Raw genomic sequence first — 20,000 nt, 5'->3', positions numbered from 1 at the left:
AAGCAATATGATTTGTCAACTCTGGCCACGCTTTCATTCAAAGCTGAAGCACTAGGTTACGTTACTTTCAGACAAATACTTGTATATAGTACCCACTTTGACCCCTCATTAAACCCATTATATTTTAAACATTTGTACCCTTACAAATTTAACCCTTTCACCCCTAAACCAGCCCCACTGATCATGACTTAGATTGTCTGGCATTAGACAGATCAGTAATCTAAGGAGGCAAAGGTTTAAATGGATGGATATGACTTGCAGGAAAATAAATTCAAAAGGTTATTTCTTTTCACAAAGCCTCTGACTGCTGTCCAAGATCAAGGGGATCAACAAATAGAGTCAAAGAGGAAAGGTGCTGCTTCTTTTACCTACATAAAAGATATGCAAAATATGCTGACATGTTTTCATTGACTGATTGGGCTAAAGGAAGAAAGGAAGAAAGTCCGCTGATGTGGTGATCTACCTTTCATAGGTTGGTGGACTGGGTGAGTGGGTTTAAAATTAAATTTCCAGGTGCAACGTAAGATCAGTATAAAGTATCTCATGTAAACTAAGATTTTCCAAACAAACCAGGAATTTTTTAAATATGTTTGTTGAATACTATCATTATCCACACATGATATTTGTTTCCTCTTCTTTCCATATCTGTTTTAGAGCATTCTTCACCATGTCTCCTTCAAATATGTAATCAATGCTTCTGTATGTTAGGTTCCAGACTTGTTCCTTTGTTAAATTAAATGTTCTTGCCATTAAATAGTACTCCTCTGACAGAGTTGTCGAAAATACACCTTTGTCATCAGTCTGTCAAAAACAATATTTGAGAATGAGAATAATGGTTGACATTGAGCATGAAAATATGATGAAATGCCTGGCTAAAGAGATCTTGTTTATCTTCCTGTATTTATATTGGACTTGGCAACTTTGTCTACCTTATCAAGTGAGGATATGATTCATTTCATATACCATTTCATCTTTGTCTACCTTAGTTGTGTATTCCTCAGGACACAAGGTAAACAAAATTTCAGTTCCATCTTTCTCTTACTTACAAACAAAGCTTGAAATGTGTTACATACATGTACATACCCTCTCTTCCACTACCTGGATAACCAAACATGGAAAATGATAGCTTACATACACTGGTGGCACAACAGGCTAAGCCAACCACACCCAAAAACAAAAGGCAAATGGAAAGGGGAGCAGGGCTGGTGCAGTGGTGAGAGCACTTGCCTTCCACCAATGTGGCCCTGGATCAATTCCCAGATTCTACGTCATATGTGGGTTGAGTTTATTGGTTCTTTACTCTGCTCTGATTTTCCTCAAAAACCAATATTTGAGTCGATTTGTTCTGAATTAAGTTGATTTGTTATCTCCCCAGTTAGTAGAGCACTTGTGCTTGGCTAAATAACCTTTATTAGTATATTAGTATATGAATGCGGGCGCTGATTGGCTCGCCAAACTCCGAATATCCTGTGCTATTTACCTCGGAGCAACTCGGGAAAAAATGGCGTCCCGATTTGCATCCGTGACAAGTGAAAAAAACATCCAGATTAATTTTTTGTGCTGTATATTATCTCACTAAAACAACTATTCACCTCAGTGTTGGTGGCTAGCGTTGGATATTTACGTCGCCACTTCCCGGCTTGGTACCGGTAAATATCCACCGCTAGCCACCTCCACTTCGGTGAATAGTTGTTAATTATTATTATTAAATTATTTTTGTTATTATTATTATATATAGGTTAATTGCCCTGGTTTATAGTACTTGGGAGCGGGTTACAACAAGTCACCACGGGTCCCAGGTCTTATTATTATTATTATTATCATTATTATTATTACTATTATTATTACCATCATCATCTAAACTTTTATCAACTTGTATTACAAGTGTGGTACTTAGCAAAATTGTGGATGTGTTTATCCGGGCATTTTCTGAGATAGTGATTTCATGTAAATGGAAGATATGTATGTTGATTCACTTAAGACTATGCAAGGCTTTCACAATTTTGCAATTTTGAGTGATTATTCACTTTTGGCACTTTCTAATAATAGTCACACTATCAGTGACTCCTACAGAATTCAATTTATCAGTTCGTTCTTTATGATACCCCTACAGAAATTCAAAAACTACATTAACTTGGTGAACACTATAACCGGGGTACAGTTTCTTTAAATTTGCTCTCAGATCAGCATATTTCTCTCTTTACAGTTTGTCTCTTTCTTGAATCTGTCTGATGTTACATATATGTAAGTCCCTTCAATTAGTATCTATTGGCGTTCGTTGTTGTTACAGAATGTACTATCAGATGTAATATCAAAAATGTTTATTGTAATGTTTTCATTTGTATTCCATCAGAGCTTACTTCTTACACCCTCTCACAACATGATCGACAATATTACCCTTCTCACCACACAATCTACATGTACACAAGGGGGACTCTGCCATCCTATCAATACGGTGTTCAACGCTGTTGGTCAGTCAGTCATTGTTATTACAACAAGTCAGCCAGTATGTTGTTTGTCTGTTGTTGACTTGTTGATGTCATTCATAAGTCGGTAAAATTTAAGAATCCGATCCCACCAACGCGTCGGCCAACACGTCGGCCAACGCGTCGGCCGACTGACGGTCGACTGTCGGTCGACTGTCGGCCGACGCGTTGGCCGCTGTTTAAACTTATAACATATAAGATGCGTCGGTAGTGCGTCGGTGGTGCGTTGGTGGTGCGTCGGTGGCGTGTCGGTGGTACAATGTATCTGTTCTAGGTTAGTAAACAATCTTTCCAGAATGCCTAATTGGTAGTAGTGCATTTAATACATTCTGTGTCCCAGTTGTTTCTGTGGTATGCCTGTAAATAGTGTTGAGCAATGTCATTGCTGATGTCACCACTTCTTGTCACTCGTTTGTGTTCAGTCAGTCAGTTTTCTGCCTAAATATAGAGCAATGCACTTCATAAATACAATACACTTACACAAATGATACAATGATGTTTTTTCCCATTGTACCAATAGTCCATGTGATGATCAGCATATGCTGGTACAGTTTTAGTCTTGACGTTGGATGTCAGGCACAGCTCTGTTAATGATTTTAACAGATAGTAACATCACATAATGTAGTTAGGGGTATTAGGTAAAAAAAAATAGCAGCATGCACTTACACCACTGCTAAACATACATGTTTTGCAACATTGCAACTCCTCCCCATCCTTACTGAATACTGCTTGAGAATTTTTTTGAGGGGGAACCAGCAGTTGTGAAGCCACATTGCAAGAAGGGGATCCTCGTTCCAAAAAATGTTCAGGCTAAAATAGCAGGATACTTATGACATCCCTGAGTAGGTGGTGCTCATTATTTCTCATTTGGCTTACCAACAGGAATTCCATGTTTCTCCACTATATTTACAAGGTCTTGTGAACCACCATTATCAGGATGAAGGCACGTCCCATGACCTACTCTACCAGGGATTAAATCAAGCAAGGTTCTTGCGTCTTCCACATTAGGAACCTTAGAAGTAACAAACAATAAAGTGAATTTAAATTCAAAGTTGTTTCAACTTTAAACACAAAATCCAGGCACAATTTGATTATCACATCTTTCACACTTTGTGTAGTTAGCTGATTTTTAAGCTCACGTCCTTAAGAGTTTAAAAGTGGTACGGGAGCATTTAGAATGATTTTTGGTCTGTTGGAAACTCACCCTGCTGGCAGAGCCTTTCTTTTGCTTGCTTCAGTAAAGAAAAAGACAAAAGGAGGCCCTGCTCGCCAGGTGTTGGAAACGTTACTGACAGCCTTTGATTTACATGTACCTCTGCGATGTGTAGAGCCAACTTGAGGTCATTTTCTTGCGCAAGCTTTAGAGCTGGAACAAAATCTTGAGACCTGTATGCCTGAAAAGAAAACAAAGATCAGTGATACCTTTTAAATGCAGGGATTTGCCATTCACTGTAAGAAACAAATGTTGAATAATTATGCAGTGACTAGTTTGCTCAAATTAGTGACCAGGTGTTAAGTTGGTTGACTGATATGATTTGGTTTGAAGCAAGACATTACCTTAGGATCACCACTCAAGTCTATGCCTACTAGTAGTCCATTTGCCTTTGTTTTGTATTGTAAAGCCAGATGTACAGTATCCAGAGCATCATCAGGACCAAGTTTGCGATTGATTGCCATTATAAACCTTTCATAACATGAACAAAGATGCATACAAGTAGATAGAGATATAAAACTGTACAACATGTGAAGTTGTAACCACATAAAATTTTTGCCCTTTAGTTTTCACACCTTTGACATGGCCTTGGTGCAAGAGGTCCCAAGTTTGTTCCCCCCACCTCACATCCCTATTTTGACTTCTTTCCTTTCGGTGTAGTTTGAGTAGCCTTTAAATACCCTTAAAACGGAGCAGTGATGGAAAGAGGGGGGGTAAAATGAGCACACTGTCGGCTTCCTGGGAGAATACCCTCTAGAGCGTAAAGGAATTACTGACGTTAAATAAGGTGTACCTTTACCTTAACTGTTAATAACCAAGTGGTTAATAATGCTAGGTTGTCCTCAAATGAATGAAGGGGGTAGTTTTTAAAGAAACTGTGGTGCTGCGTCGGGTGGGGAAGTAGCATACAAAAATTTGGTTTATCAACAGAGTTGATAATGTAAATTGACCACGGCACAGAGATTCTAAAAGCTGACGTTTTGAGCGTTAGCCATTCCGATTCGCTAATACTTGAAACGTCAGCTTTTACAATCTCTGTATGGTGGTCAATTTACATTATCAACTCCATTGGTAAAACCAAACAGGTTGTTCTCAAAGCTGATATTATTCTTAAAACATGCAGATGGTATTTTCACAATTCATTTTCATGGGAACAAGTTTGGAATAATGTAGATACATACATTCAAGCTTAAATCACTGCCAAAGCTTAGAGGAAGCACTGAAATTAATTTTTATGTTAGTCCCATGCATTGATTCCTGGGAATGAGACTGCAGTATGGCTCAATTTTCTGAATTCTGGGTACAAAGTGGAAGACCTTTCACCTTTCATTATATTAAATTACCTAACAATGATATTGGGGACTGAATTTTTAGCCTCCTCAATAGCTGCCAAGACGGCTTCAATGTAAGACTGTTTTGTCATGCCTGTGGAAAAAATTTAAAAACAGCAATTTCAGCAGTCATAAAGGATTCATTCTTGAATAGGACTCATACACTGTAACCCTTATCATGCCATTCCACTGAGCTATTCCACTGCACACTGGTCTACCAATGAGCTATCAAGCCATCCAGAAGATGGCCGTCAGAAAGGAAAAGGAAAGGAACTTTATTTAAGTGTCCAGTCGTTCTAGCGCTGAAGTGCTAATTGGGGACACTGTAAACTGAAATTAACAATTAACGTTGAATGTTGGTTTATGAGGAGCGGGAAAAACCAGAGTACCCAGAGAAAAACCTCTCAGTGCAGAGTAGAGAACCAACAAACTCAGCCCACGTATGATGTAAAGTCTGGGAATCGAACTTGGGTCACATTGATGGGGCGCGAGTGTTCTCACCACTGCGCCATCCCTGAGAGTGTGTTACTCAGAATAGGAAAAGACACAATTAATATTTGAATTGCATAATTAATCACTCACTGAAAAACATGTATGAAACAATCTTTCTTTGCTCATTGCAGACCTATTTATTTACATTTATTTATTTATTTATTTACATTTACTTATTTATTTATAAACTTTTGCCACAAGGCAAGGTATCTCCACAGAGCAAAGCTCCAGTTACGGAGACCAGGACAGCACAGAAGACATGCCATAACACCAGGAACTACATGCCCTACCATTTGCGACAAGTGTGTAAGTTCTTTTACGTCCCACAGAATTATGAACATTGAAGGGTTGTGAGACGGGGCCTACAGTTTATTGTCCTTATCCGAGAAGACTAGAGAGTCTTAATCATTTGCAGATGTTTTTACAAAGGCAGCACTTTCTCCTCGGTTATTTAAAGACACTGAGTGATGGTCTGGCTGGAGTTGAACTCATGACCCCCTGTGTGACAGCCTGATGCTCAACCAACTGAGCCACCACTACTCAAAATAGGAAGGGATGAAAACAGGCAAGAACGTCTCAAACAAACAACTGTGAGATTGCACTTAACACTGCTCTACATCATTGGTATCAAGTTTTCCATGAGCTTGTCAAATATGAGTTGGCATTGAATCCTCTAAAAGGTCAATTTTTTGCAGAATTTTTTTACCTGTCATTCAAAGAAGAGTTGGGGCTAAGTCTGTATTGTACATACAGTAAAGGTATTCTGAAATACATTTCTGAATTATTTTCTAGGCCCAACTGGTTTGAAATATCTGCAAAAAACACCATAGGGTTTTCAAAGGATCTTAGGAGATAATATTGTGACAAAGCAGGCTAGACCTCCATGGTTCTCTTTTATCAACAAATTAGTGTACCCAGACAAAGTTTAAATTTAACCATGAATTTTATCTGCAATATTACCCTAATAATAGAACATCTTTATGATATACCTGTCTCAGGATTAGCTCTTGGTGTACTCCTCAACTCTAAATATCTGACATTATCTTCTGCAAATTCTTCAATTACGCTTTTGGTTACCTGCATGGTAAGTAATAATATATTTCCAGCAACCTCCTTTAATCATTATGGTAAATAAGCAATGAAGTAGAAAACCCCTTTTTGGCTTTAACTGATCTGAAATCCAACAAGGGTAAATGTAATTAATAATGATATTCATGATAAAACAGTTGATAAAATTATTATTAGACAGAAGAGAGAAATGATCCTCACACTTATCTGGACAATTTAACCCTTTGAAACCCCAAACCGTCCTGAACTGGTCAAACTTAGTATTTTGTTTTTGTCTAACGCCAGATGATTTTACTCATCAATGGGGAACTCCCGGGAGTCAATGGGTTAAGAATTGTCTCTTACAGACACATGAAAAATTCAGAAAGCTCCAACAGGATTTGAACCCATGACATGTGCAATACCAGTGCAATGCTCTACCAACTGAGCTATGAAACCAGAAAGGTGGGAATGGGTGGGTGTCTGGAAAACCCGAATAGCGAATAGCGAATAGTCGCGAATAGCGACAAGCAAACAGCGAATAGTACGAACAGTGCGAATAGTGGCGAATAGTCGCGAATAGTGACGAATAGTCTTCAATAGTCACCGCCTTATGCTGAACAATCTCGTAATAAAAGCAAATAATATGCTCACCTGTCGTCGAAAGAGAGTTTTGTGCATGCTTTTACAAACACTCTAAAGAAGAACAAACGTCAAAATGCAAAAATATAAATCACTTTCATTAATACATCAAGCTCATGATCTTCTCCTCGCACAGTGGCGCCCGAACATAAATTTTAGATACTCACATTTCATCATCCTCATCTGTGCTGTCCGATCCGGCGAGACACATTCTGTAAAAAGGAATAAAATCAAAATATGAGGCAAGTGGTTTGTGATTAAAGAGACAAACGAGCTACTCTGATAACCAAAGCGTTAATAATTAATTATCCAAATAAGCAACAGGATTTCAGTGCATTTATTACCTTTTCTTCTCAGGGCTCAAGCTGTCCTTCGCCGACACATCTCTGCTCTTTAGCGGGAAAATCCCATCCAATGTTGCTGCGTGGTTGACCAGGAAGTACTGGGTACCAAATTTTCGTCATTTCGTCACAATCCCCCCCTCTACACCCTTATTTGCCACTATTTGTTACTATTCGTCACTATTCTTGACTATTCGCACTATTCGTGACTATTCGCTGTTCGGTATTCGCGACTATTCGCTATTCGGGTTTTCCAGACACCCGGAATGGGTCACTTTGTTGGGCTCATGTATTCCCCTGAAAGGGCTTGATGAAAGAAATTGTATATATTTGATGACCCTTTGATTTTCCCTTTGTCTCTTTTAGTATACCTATAAGAGACAATTGCGTAATTGTTCAGCTAAGTGCAAGGATCATTTGATCTCTCTTCTGTCTATAGCCCACACTTCAAATATATACCGGTAGAGGATATTACATGGCCGCGCAGAGATACGAAATTTCTCTTTGAGTGTTGAAAAATATTTCACGAATGACCGCAGTGAACGAGTGAAATATCTTTCAACATGAGAAGAGAAATTTCGTATCTCCAAGCCGCCATGTAATATTCTATTTACGGGTATTATATAAACACCAATGAAATACTAAATCATTCACGAAAAGCATTGAAAGGCGCAATTTTTATATGTAACCATAGCAACAGTGATGTTTTCACTGTGAAGATATCATGTGTCCTTTCCTGAATCCCTAAAGTGACAAAACGTTCCATATCTAGCCATTCCCAACAGAACAGCTTTCTGAATCACTTTTTGATGTACACGCATTTGTCAAACATGTCAGATACAGCCCCTAATGGGGCGTTACTAAAGACAGGAACGGAACGGAATATACCGGAATATGCCGGAATGAGGCGGAATAATACCAGAATGAAACGAAATGAACAAGAATGGTGCCGGAATATACTGAAACGAGCCAGAATGACATCGGAATGAGGCGGAATGACACCCAAATAAAGCAGAATATACCGGAATGAACATGAAAATGCCAAATTTGGTGTTTTAGTTAGCGCCGACTGATTTTCGGTTGTTTCAGTCAGCTTTTGTTGTATCACGTGATTCCCTAAGGGCATTGCATGTGTTTTTGCCTTTTGTAACATTTGGAACACTTCGATCATGAGAAAAATTTGACAGGTATATCTGTCGCTAAATGAATAATTATTTCTTGTGGAAGTAACATTTTTTTTGTGAACAAATACACGAGCAAGAGAAACAGAATGTTATTCTAATTGTTTTTGTCTATGCATCTCGAAGGCGGCTTTCACTGTGCGAGTCAGAAAACCCGTAAACATTTTTATTTTATTCTGACAGGTCAATTGTGCATTGACCAATCACAATCAAGTTCAGTGAACCACAAACTAATTACTGTTGCTGCTTGCCTGCTTCCCACGACCCACACTTGATGGAGATATACGGAAATAGATTCGCGCAAACGGCCGAAAGACTCTTTTTCTCTTCCCGATTGTTGGCAATAATGCCATCGAACCTGAACGCAGTGTTTCCTTGTTTGAAGAAAGAAGTCAGAAGCACAGAAAAAAGATTGTTGATAATATATTTACATGAAAAATTTTGAGAACATATCGTGACTCGTTCCAAGCCTTGTTACTTCCCCTCAATGTAATTTTTTTTTGTCAGTTTCTCTATTCTGCAACATTTATTCATTCACAGTCTAGAATGATAAAAATTACTTTTTGTTCCTTGTCATTTCAGTGCACGCTAATCAGCTTGATTCTGGTGTCCTTCTGGTTTATTCTGCCTTATTCTGTTGTCATTCCGCCTCGTTCCGGTATTTTCCGGTGCCATTCTTGTTTATTCCGTCTCATTCTGGTGTCATTCAGTTTTATTCCAGAGTTATTCCTTCTTGTTGCGGCATATTCCGGTTTATTCCGATGCCGATATATGCCGCTTTATTTGTGTGTCATTCCACCTCATTCCAGTGTACATGTACACGTAAACGTAAACGTACATTTTTGTAACGAGTCCTTTTTTAGGCTCATCAATGTCACGTGTTTAAATGAAGTTTTCAGTTTCAGTTTCATTCCGGCTCGTTTCGGTATATTCCGGCACCATTCTTGTTCATTCCGTCTCATTCCGGTATATTCCGGTTTATTCTGGTATATGCCGCTTTATTTGTGTGTCATTCTGCCTCATTCCGGCTCGTTTCGGTATATTCCGGTACCGTTCTTGTTCATTCCATCTCATCCTGGTGTGATTCCGCCCCATTCCGGCATATTCCGGTTTATTCCGTTCCGTTCCGTTCCTGTCTTTAGTAACGCCCGCCCCTAATGTTACAACAACAACTGGCACCAGTCACTTCAACAGTTTCCATGTTTGTTCTATTTGTTCTCTAAGTAATTAGTGCTTGTCTATTTCCTGGAATGGCAACATTGATGATCTTGGCCTCCATTGATTGGTTATTACTATAATTATTATTATTATTATTGTTAATACTATTTTAAAAATATGTATTGCTTTTTGATACAATCTTTGCCCATGGAACTTATAATTCCCTGTGGAAAATATTAAGCAAAGCAACATCGGGAAATCTCAGATGTACAGGTAATGTACATGTGTTTCCTTTGGGGTGGAAATGATAATAATTTTGATCTCCAGATATTGTATGTTCCATATCTTTTGTTGGTTTACAAAGAATTTGCTGGTACTTTGTCAAATATATATTGTCAGTTTCATTCTAACTACATGTCGTAAGTATATGGTATTGTAATTTCAGTAAGGAATGTCAATGAGACTTGGTAGAATTCTTTGTTCATTTAAACAGTTAATACTGTAGTTTAACACCTGACATGCATTCAGTTCATACCCCCATCACCCATGCTATCTACATGTACATTAAATTCCTGATGGCCACTATCATTCTCTGTAAAGTTAGTGTAAATGTAAAGTTAATTGATTGTAGTTCTTGTAATATCATGAAAAAACATAATTCAATATTTTTCAAGCAAATGTATTAATCACAGCTTGATGTCATAATATTCAAGTCACTTTTATTCTCTTACTTGGAATACAGTGCTGCTGTCATCTACAAGCTGATAAATAATTCCAAACATTGCCAAACACCTAGCCAACAAAACAAAAAGGACTTTGAAATGAGTGCAAACGCAATAATATGCTTTCAGGTCATGCATAATTATGGTGAAGTGCCTTGACAATCATTATCAAATCCCAACCTAAACATTGTAATCAATGGTTTTGGTTCCTTCTGGTTCCTTTGTGCACGTAAAAGATGGTTTACATTAATTTTTGCTGATTGAAGTACTGGAGGATAGCTTGAAGTGGGATTTCAAAAGGATTAGATAAACAATAAAAAAAACATTTCATGTTCTATCAAAACGATTTTTATCACAAATTTTGTAATCTCGCAATCTGATTGGCTAATTTGCTGAAAAGTGTCTAGACAACACTGCTTGCGCCATGCTCGCATCAATTTGTCACGCAATGTAATAGCCAATCAGGAATGCTCATTTTGGGAAATAAACCAATCTTATTGCGAGAACTTTACAGCCAACAATTGCCCTTTCTTTGTGTCATGATTTTGGTCACGCTCTGAAATAAACACTTTCCTTGGCCTTGGATATTGTGGTAAAAAACAAACTGAAAGTGGTTTAGCATAGTCTGTACTCTTATAGACAACGACATTCGTCATCATAGTGGTCAAAATTTGTTGTGGAGTCACGAGGCGTAGTTACTTTGAGTGAGTACTTTTTCCGGGATCACATCATTTCATATTGAATGTAGGCATGGTGAAAAATCCAGCAACTACAGAAAAACAAAGGTTTGTTAAAGGAGAAACTACACTGTAAGTGCCATAAGGCAAGAAGTCTAATGGGACAGGAAAAGCCCCCCTACCCAAACTTTCTCTAGCTTGGTTTGTTATGCAATCTTTCCTCTCCAAATAATCTAGTTTACTTCATTGAGCTTCCACTTCCATTCACAGGTACTTGCGAATCCCAGACCATTTTAGCATTCTTGAGAGAAAAAAGATTGTATGAGGATCCAAAAGAATGTCTGGGTAGGTCTGGGTATGCAAGAGGTACGAAATTTATGGTATTCAGCCAACTGGATGCAGGGGAAGGATGAAACACCAGCGATTGAAGACTCTTTCCTGCCGAAGTGTTGGGTAACTTACTCCTCTAGACTTCTCTTGTCACCCTTTTTTATCGTTGTTTCCCATTGTGACACAACAGTACTATTAAGATTATGTGGGTTTGCACTTGCAGCCTTCTTTTGTATGAGTTTCTCAATCGTTTCAGCACTAATGGATCCATTGATATGAGCATGAAGTTCCTGAAAGTTAAAGAATATTATACATGTTATGTTATGTTATGTTATTTATTTGTTTGAGCAGGTTGAAGTTCTGGCAGCTATTCAGCTGATGTGGACCTGCTATACACCCTTTTAATAAGTCTCATATATGCCGTTTTCCGCTAATGACGTCAAACTCATGCTTTTAAAATTTATTCAGAAATGTACAAAGGCTTCAAACAAGAAAAGAAATCGGAAAATTTTTAGGCCTTTGTACATTTCTAAATAAAATTTGAATGCAAGAGTTCGACGTCATTGGCGGAAAACGGCATCTATTAGACTTATTAAAAGGTTGTCACTTGTATACCCACCCATATCACACAGAGGGCAGCCACAACACCAGCCAAATGATGTGCATTGTTAATTTCCTAAAACTCAAAAAGACTTACGACTTAAAAGCTCAGTTGCATAGCGCCGACTTTTGTGCTCCTCGGCAAAAATGTATTTATTAGTGAATCAACACGATTTTTCGTGCACCTCAGCAAAAATATGAACGAAATGATAATAACAACGACCGCCTCATATCTCTCCTTTTCGATACAAGAAAGCACAATTTACTTAAATAACGCTCTTTTTAGAAAGACTTACAACTTTTGGGATTTTCTTGAAGAAATTAAGTGGTATTATCCCTTCTACACTGTTGTCCGCCATGTTAGAAATAACCACGTGTTTTGATTGGTCAAGCCGAGGTTTCTTCCCGCCAAAATCTAAAATCAACACAGTAGAATTCAGCACTGTCTTTAGTACGCTCTGTTCGGTTAATCGAGTTTTACTTTTAACCAGACCAGAAATGGGAAACGAGATTTCAGCTCCAGTTAAATATGGCACAAAACTTCGGAATGATGTGAACGTTGAATGGAAGAAAGTAGAAATGGACGTGAAATTACCATCTCGAGACGGCCATTGTGCTGCTGCAATTGCAAACAAACTTTACATCTTCGGTGGAGTTCGCTGGCTTTCAGATATCGGTGAAGTCATAGAGTCAAACGAGATTCTTCTTTTCGATGTTGGTAAGATAATTTTTTTTTTCAACATCGTCCTCATATCAAAATCCGTTTACGCGACGTCGTCTCGTGTCATACGCATAATGCGCATTATAATTCTCGCACACCTCAGCAACTTGTAATTAGCCATAACGTGTAAATTTGATTCAACTCCCACCGAAGAAAGCCCTAGTTATAGTAGATGGGAAATTCCCCGGCGATCAGAATCAAAACTCAGTAATTGTGAAGAACAGCTCACGTCCATCTACTGTCGGTCGACTGTCGGCCAACTGTGGGCCGACTGTGCACATCGTCTTCCCTGGGAAGATCGAGGCTCACTTGTCAGTCACCGTTGACGTGCGCGTTGACGTGTGCGGGACTATAAAAGGCACGTGCAAATGATTTATCAATCAACCGTGGACGCAACCGAGAGCTCTGTGATAATTTCTTCAATAAAAAGGCCCCTTATGGCAATGTGTCCGTAATATGCCATAAAATGTTATCTGTCGTTTTTTTTTTTAAATTCCCAGTCCCTTTTTTTTTCGCGCTAGAAATAACTTTTCGGGTTTCCGTCCCTGTGTTGCTGTTTGTTGATCACCATCTTGGATAATTAATCAGTCGTGAATTGAATGAATTTGAAAAAAAGCAGTGCGTGAAGCGCCCCCTTTTATACTGTGTCTTCGTGTTTAAAGAAGATGAGAAAAAGGAGAGGCCCAAGAATACTTCCTTGAGGAACTCCAGTGTTAATTGAATTTGGTTCAGAAAGGACACCATTAAATTGAACAATCTGCTTGCGAAGAAATAGATAATCAGTAAACCATTGTAGTTCCATATCATATACGCCATAACGGGACAGTTTTTATGTTTTTCATGTGTTTGTCTGCTTATTGACAATAAAAATTAACCAATGAGCGCGCAAGAATTTTGCAGTCAATTTAGTAAAACAACTATTCCATCAGCCTGCATTGGAGATGAGATGGTAAATAGCCAACGAGGCACATAGTTTGCTAATTTACCAATCTCGTATCCAACATGGGTGAATGGAATAATAATTATTGTTTTGTTAAATTCTCAACCTTTGGTTTTGCTAAATTTTAAGAATAGACCGGAAAGTGATGTGACTTCCGGGTGCCAAAAATTTTATTTTATGCTGAGCGACATTTGCCGCATTCATTTCCACATAAGGTCAAACGCCGGTACATGTATATTGGCTGGTAACCAAAGGCGCGCTGGATATGAAGCGATAGATAACAAGCCAACTTTGTTATAATCATGTTATATCCAGCAAGCCCGAGTGGAATAATTGTTTTATTAAAAACTCCAGGATCAACAACTCTTCTTTGGTGTTCCAGGGGTAGTATTGTTGACTAAAGCATTGATTTCTGCCTAAGTCAATTCTGGTCCAAAACAGCTTTTGTCGGCCATTTTTTTCTCAGAGCTGCAAAAATGTTTTCAGCAGGTAATGAACTGATAGCCTGTGTCTGGCGAGCCATTGCAAAAAGCTGGAAATCATATATCCGTAGTTCAGTTTTTAATAAATAGATTTAGCCAGCCCCCGGGTTATTTATTCTTACTGGCTGTAAGATTAGTGAAAATTAAAGGTTTTAGAATTGTCCGCGTTTTGGTGTTTCCGTTTACTGCTTAATTAAATCATTTGCTTCAACTTCTTGTACAGAAAAAATCATTGCCAAACTCACAGTAAATTCCACTTTAATTTAAATTTCACGTGAAAAACCACAGGTAGCCCAAGCTCAATAACTGTGTATCTGTACTGTACTATACTATGCAACAGTAGAAAATATAAGAATTTGTATGGGGAAAACGGTTTTTCTCAAAATAAAAAAATATATATTTGCAATTTAAAATTAAAAATAGCTTACCTTCCTTCAGTCTTGTGTTTCTTTGGCTGTGGTACGGTTTCTGGGTCAATTAAGAGCAATTTAAGTGGTTTTTGGTTCCTCCTCTTTTCCCTCTTTATATTCTTTTCCAAGGATGGGCACCGAGACGAGGCCGCCAAATGCAATCACCGAAGGAAAAGGGCCATAAATTCGCTCTTAAGGCTTCGATCGCCTTGAAATTTCACATAGATCATGGACGATAACTCCACTACCCATTCGTCTTCTTCATTCGAGCTGCTTATACACTGAGAAGGAATTAAGGGCCATGAAACTCTGCAAACATTTGCTTCGACGGCAATTGAATGAGGCTTTATTCACAAGCTACCTTACCGAAACCATTGGAAGATCGCTGACTATTTTGTACACAAAAAACTACTGTATTGCAAGTCTATAAAAATTCTTGCTGTTCAAGTTTTGTTTTAAGCCATCAAATCGAATGTATCTTCATTGAATCAAATGTATCTTTTCGAAAAGCATTTTGCTATATATAGAGTCGAGAAATCACGTGGACCGCCATTTCTGCCCAATTCATATTTTACCTCCATCTCTACTTGTCAGCCCTACAAATGCAAAAGCAAAGAGACCTCTGCTAGCAGGGAAGGAGCAGAGATGGCACAGAGGTGAGAGCACTCGTCTCTCACCAATGTAGCCTGGGTTCGATTCCCAGACTCATGCAGCGCCGTGGGTTTGGTTGGGTTTGTTGGGGCTCTACTTTGCCTGGAGGAGTATGTTTTCTCCGGGTACTCCGGTTTTAGTCTCTTTTCTTAAAATCCAACCTACGATTTGATGTGTGGCAATTTGACTGGATTTCTGTAGTGTCGTCAATTAGTGCCTCATCGTTAAATACACTTGACACTGAAATTAAAGTCATTATCACTATATTACTCACTGCAGTTAATGCTAACTTCATACCTGTTCAGCCTGTTCAATAACCCTGTGTGTTGCTTAACCCATTGAATCCTGGGAGTGAGGCAAACAATTTTACTGGTGAATTGGGGGTGTCCCAGGGCGCCTGAAGGGTGAATGGGTTAAGTTTAGGGGTGATGGTTAGGGATATCTTTTCTCAGTGATGGTTGTCTTTGGTAATGAAAAATTGCTCACCCAAAGTAACAGTAATATCTTAGAATGAAATGATATATACAATGTCGAAATGAATCATACATGTACAATGTATATTGAACTGTGGATGTGAAATCAAATGAAGCTATGATCCTCGCAGTCATGAACACAATTTTTAGCAATTGATTGATGAAATTGATGAGTGGAACTAACATGTGCATACATGTACCTACAATTACTCCACAAGAAATATTGAGGAAACTAAGCTAAGACAGTAATATTAAACTTCAGACAATGGGTCACATTAGGGAGCTTACGCAAGACGACAACGACAGCTACGAGAACGCAACAAAACAAAAGTCTTGTAATGTTAAACTTCAGACAATGTTAAAATTCAAACAATGGGCCACATTAGGGCGCTTATGCAAGACGACAACAACAGCTACGAGAACGCCACAAAACAAAGGTCTTAATGAGTGAAAACAAGGTTCTGTACGCCCTGCATGTGCATTTTGCTTTTTGACACGTCTTAATTTGCCATTCTCATCCTGACATGGACATGAATTGACCAAATTTGAGGTTTTGTAGAAGACGTGGGAACCTGACAAAACATTTTAAATTTTCTTTCCAAACAACCACACTGTTCATACCAGTTTTTTTCCTGCAATGTTGATGCACACTTTCCATTCCAAACGACTTGGAGTTTTCACAAAATTGTTACAATAACAGCAAATAATATTTTTAAGACAACGTTGGGGTCGGCGGCGTCCTTGCATAAGCTCCCTATTAGGCCCAGTGTGGAAATCTTAATTGGACAATATAAGGTCATATCAGCTACCTCAAACTACCTACATCAATCTGTGCATGCACAGAGCTGTTTCAGCATCATTCCAGAATGGGATGATAAGTTGCTTTTTTTTTCTTTTAGATACTCTTGTGTTGAGCAAGCTTGTGACAGGAGGTGAAATCCCATCAGCAAGGTCATCTGCAGCAATGGCTGCTGTAGGAAACAAACTTTATGTCTTTGGCGGACTGAGCAGGGATTGTGGATGGTTGAATGATTTGCATGCTTTTGACACTGGTGGGTGAATAAAAGTACTTTAAAACATTAATGATTATTTTTAGTGGCAAAGTTGCATTAAAATTTTCTCCACTTAATAGAGACAAAACAGTGGGAGCGGATTGTGTTTCATGGGGCTTCTCCCTCCCCACGAGACAAGCTGGCATGTGTCACATCTGCAAACAAGATCCTTTTTTGGGGTGGCTTTGGTCCTTCAGATGAACAAGACACTGTTCAAGAGGAAGGTGCACAGTTTGAATGGTTCAATGATCTGTTTTGTTTTGATACAGGTATGTAAAATGGAACAAGAAGCTGAAATGTTTAAGGTAGTGCTCAGTAAACTTGACTCACAGAGAAGCTTGTTAGCTAATTGGAAAAGAAATTTATTTTATCAAACGAGTTGATAAAGGTCGAATAACCACCGTGAAAGATTTGGAAAGCATTCATACAAGGGACTTTTAAAATGCTTTAAGGAGATTTTCCTACCAAAGAGTGAAGTAATCCTTGCACTTATCTGGACAATTTGAGCAAGAATTGTCTCTTATAGACACCTGAATTTGAAACCATGACCTCTGTGATGCCAGTGCAATGCTCTACCAACGGAGCTACAAAACCACTCAGTTGTGAGCGGGTCACCTGAATTTTTCGGTTGTCTTGAAAACAAAGACCCCTACGACCCCTAAGACCCTAAGACTCGAAAAAGAAGAAAGTAACCCAAAAACCCTCAATTTGGAAACCCTAGGCCTAACTAGGGCTAACATTGGTTTTTCAGCCTAGGGTAAGCCAAACTGAGGGTTTTGGGTTACTTTCTTCTTTTTCGAGTCTTAGGCTCTTAGGGGTCTTCGTTTTCAAGACACCCACATTTTTCTGGTGTCTATAAGAGACAAATTATATTATTGCATGCTCAAATTGTCCAGATAAGTGTGAGAATCACTTTCCTCTTTCCTCTATAACCCACACTTCAAATACATACATTTATTTCATTCAACATTTCCTACATTGCATAAACTATTATTTTATGATAATCGTAATGTGCCTTGACAATATTTGTATTCTTTTACTGGTTTATTTTTCCTCAACATTTTACTGAGGAGGTTGTCTTTTGTTAATCTTTTTTTTTGGTAATGTCATTGACTGACTTGATTGACCAACCTGTTTATGGAAACACTCTTGTTTACCCATTTAACAGAATGTACAATGTATGTTATTGTTTATATTGTGGTAATTTTCTGGTTAAGTCAAAGGGACACGCAGCATTCCATTGCTTTCCTGCTATGCCATTTGTATACTGTACAATGTATCATGAAACATATTGATTAAGCAGAAATGTTTGATCGGTAAATGACAGTTAGATCAGCTACATGTAACAATACTTGATTGCACATTAAAACATGAAACAGTACCTCATCATGATACATAGAAGAATGAAGTCTCTTCTTAATCAATGATTATTTTAACGGTGGGTCTAAAATGCTGGTAACTGGTAACAAGTAATTGGTAGCTCGTAACTGGTATCTGGCAACTGGTAACAAGTAATTCAAAATGTTTATTCAAATCAATTCCTACTAAAATCAGCAAAGAAATTCCTAATGAAACAATGACGAATTCTTACCTCCTAAAGCAAGGTACACCTTATTTAATGTCGGAAGTTCCTTTACTCTCTAGAGAGTACTCTCCCAGGAAGCCGACGGTGTGCTCATTTTACCCCCCTCTTTCCATCAGTGCTCCGTTTTAAGGGTATCTAAAGCTACTTAGTCTGCACTGAAAGGAAAGAAGTCGAAACAAGGATGTGATCGGGGGATCAAACTTGGGACCTCTTGCACCAAGGCTGCGCACTAACCAACTGTGCCACCCTTGCTCCTTACCAGTTATCAGCATTTTAGACCTGCCAATAATTTGATTGTATAGTATAATTATATCATTTGGGAATACCATTCTCAGATAACTACACATGGAAAAAACTGTTGCCTGACTGTACTGGTTGTCCAACACCAAGAGCAGCCCATGGAATGTGTGCTGTTGGATCAAAAGTTATCATTTTTGGTGGCAGAGACAGTGTTGGCAGAAAGAATGATCTGTTCATTTTAAACACAGGTAACATTTCTGATTTTAAAGATGTAACCTTCACTGATTTCCCCCAGTGTTTTCATGTGACGTCATGTTGGCCATGTTGGTGTCCTCAAACAAAAGAGCGGTGGCCTTGTAGGTGTCCCCAACTAATCCTCTGGGAATTGAGCTCTATTGTCATGCAAACGTTTCCTTTTGTTTCGGTGGAAAGACAAGGTTACTGATCATGTGACTGATTAAAAAGAAATAATGACATGGCTCCAATTGAAGCATCCTGGGGTAGAGCCCCATACTTAAGAGAATATGGTCAACCTTTTTTTCGTTGTGTTGTCATGTGATTGACAGAGTGTATGTCCATCCGTACAGACTCTGGGAGAGGGGATGAGAGACTAAGAAAGGGAAGAGAAGGGAGTCTCGCGAATGTGCAGCTTTGAGGTGTGGATGGGTGAATTTTCTTGGCGGTAAACTTTTGTGCAGTCCACATGTATCCCACTGAGCTTCGTCACTTTTGAAAAAGAGTTATAATTTGAGGTAGAATACTTAGTATAAGTGCACTACCATATTGTCATCGGGGCTGTCTGAGTGAGTGAGTGTAAGATTGGTAGACATGCAGCGCGTGCGTGAATTACAAAACTACTGTACAGTTTTCTTGAATTACAACATTAAAAAAATTGTTTGCAGCCCACTTGTCTCCATTTCCTTTCTTAATTTTTTGTGTTGAAATGTGTTAATTATTGTCAAATTAACTGCTGTCAGCTCAGAGATGTTTGATCACTGTAAAGTGTATACAATACTGATGATTAATTTTGTACTTTACGCAGAGGCATATACATGTAATTATTTCCATATACACTATATTGATTTCTGGGGCTAGAAATGGGAGATCCTCTTTCAGGCTTGGCTAAATCTATATGTTATTATAAACTACTTGGCTTATATTCAACTTTGGAAAGAGACCCAATGGCAGGGATTGGGAAGGCAAAATAGATACATGGGCCTATGGCC

At 38.5% G+C, this 20,000-nt stretch overlaps 2 protein-coding genes across 3 annotated transcripts in view; one reads left to right on the top strand and one right to left on the bottom strand.

The window, feature by feature from the left end:
• The window catches only part of LOC138030050 (adenosine deaminase-like protein), a 13,072-nt gene extending 121 nt beyond the window's left edge, over window positions 1-12,951 (bottom strand). Inside the window, exons 1-11 of one of the 2 annotated variants that reach the window (XM_068877911.1) lie at window positions 12,816-12,927; window positions 12,517-12,635; window positions 11,753-11,910; window positions 10,623-10,683; window positions 6,512-6,599; window positions 5,043-5,124; window positions 4,044-4,170; window positions 3,800-3,880; window positions 3,363-3,498; window positions 2,967-3,070; window positions 1-801 (exon numbers count right to left, since the gene is read on the bottom strand). The exon at window positions 1-801 is cut by the window's left edge and continues 121 nt beyond it. In XM_068877911.1, coding sequence (XP_068734012.1) covers window positions 607-801; window positions 2,967-3,070; window positions 3,363-3,498; window positions 3,800-3,880; window positions 4,044-4,170; window positions 5,043-5,124; window positions 6,512-6,599; window positions 10,623-10,683; window positions 11,753-11,910; window positions 12,517-12,579 — 1,095 coding nt within the window. In that variant the 5' untranslated portion in view covers window positions 12,580-12,635; window positions 12,816-12,927 and the 3' untranslated portion in view covers window positions 1-606. Of the gene's footprint in view, window positions 802-2,966; window positions 3,071-3,362; window positions 3,499-3,799; window positions 3,881-4,043; window positions 4,171-5,042; window positions 5,125-6,511; window positions 6,600-10,622; window positions 10,684-11,752; window positions 11,911-12,516; window positions 12,636-12,815 lie in introns of both variants that reach the window. The other variant, XM_068877914.1, reaches the window with a different exon arrangement.
• Window positions 12,637-20,000, top strand: part of LOC138030038 (kelch domain-containing protein 1-like) — a 22,924-nt gene continuing 15,560 nt past the window's right edge. Inside the window, exons 1-4 of the mRNA XM_068877903.1 lie at window positions 12,637-12,938; window positions 16,797-16,949; window positions 17,030-17,218; window positions 18,870-19,022. Coding sequence (XP_068734004.1) covers window positions 12,719-12,938; window positions 16,797-16,949; window positions 17,030-17,218; window positions 18,870-19,022 — 715 coding nt within the window. The 5' untranslated portion in view covers window positions 12,637-12,718. The remainder of the gene's footprint in view (window positions 12,939-16,796; window positions 16,950-17,029; window positions 17,219-18,869; window positions 19,023-20,000) is intronic.

The sequence above is a fragment of the Montipora capricornis genome, chromosome 2 (genome assembly GCF_036669925.1).
Source record: "Montipora capricornis isolate CH-2021 chromosome 2, ASM3666992v2, whole genome shotgun sequence".
In the NCBI taxonomy this organism is placed as follows: domain Eukaryota; kingdom Metazoa; phylum Cnidaria; class Anthozoa; order Scleractinia; family Acroporidae; genus Montipora; species Montipora capricornis.
The sequence above is the reverse complement of the archived record's forward strand: the minus strand, read 5'-3'. Positions and strand labels throughout refer to the sequence as shown.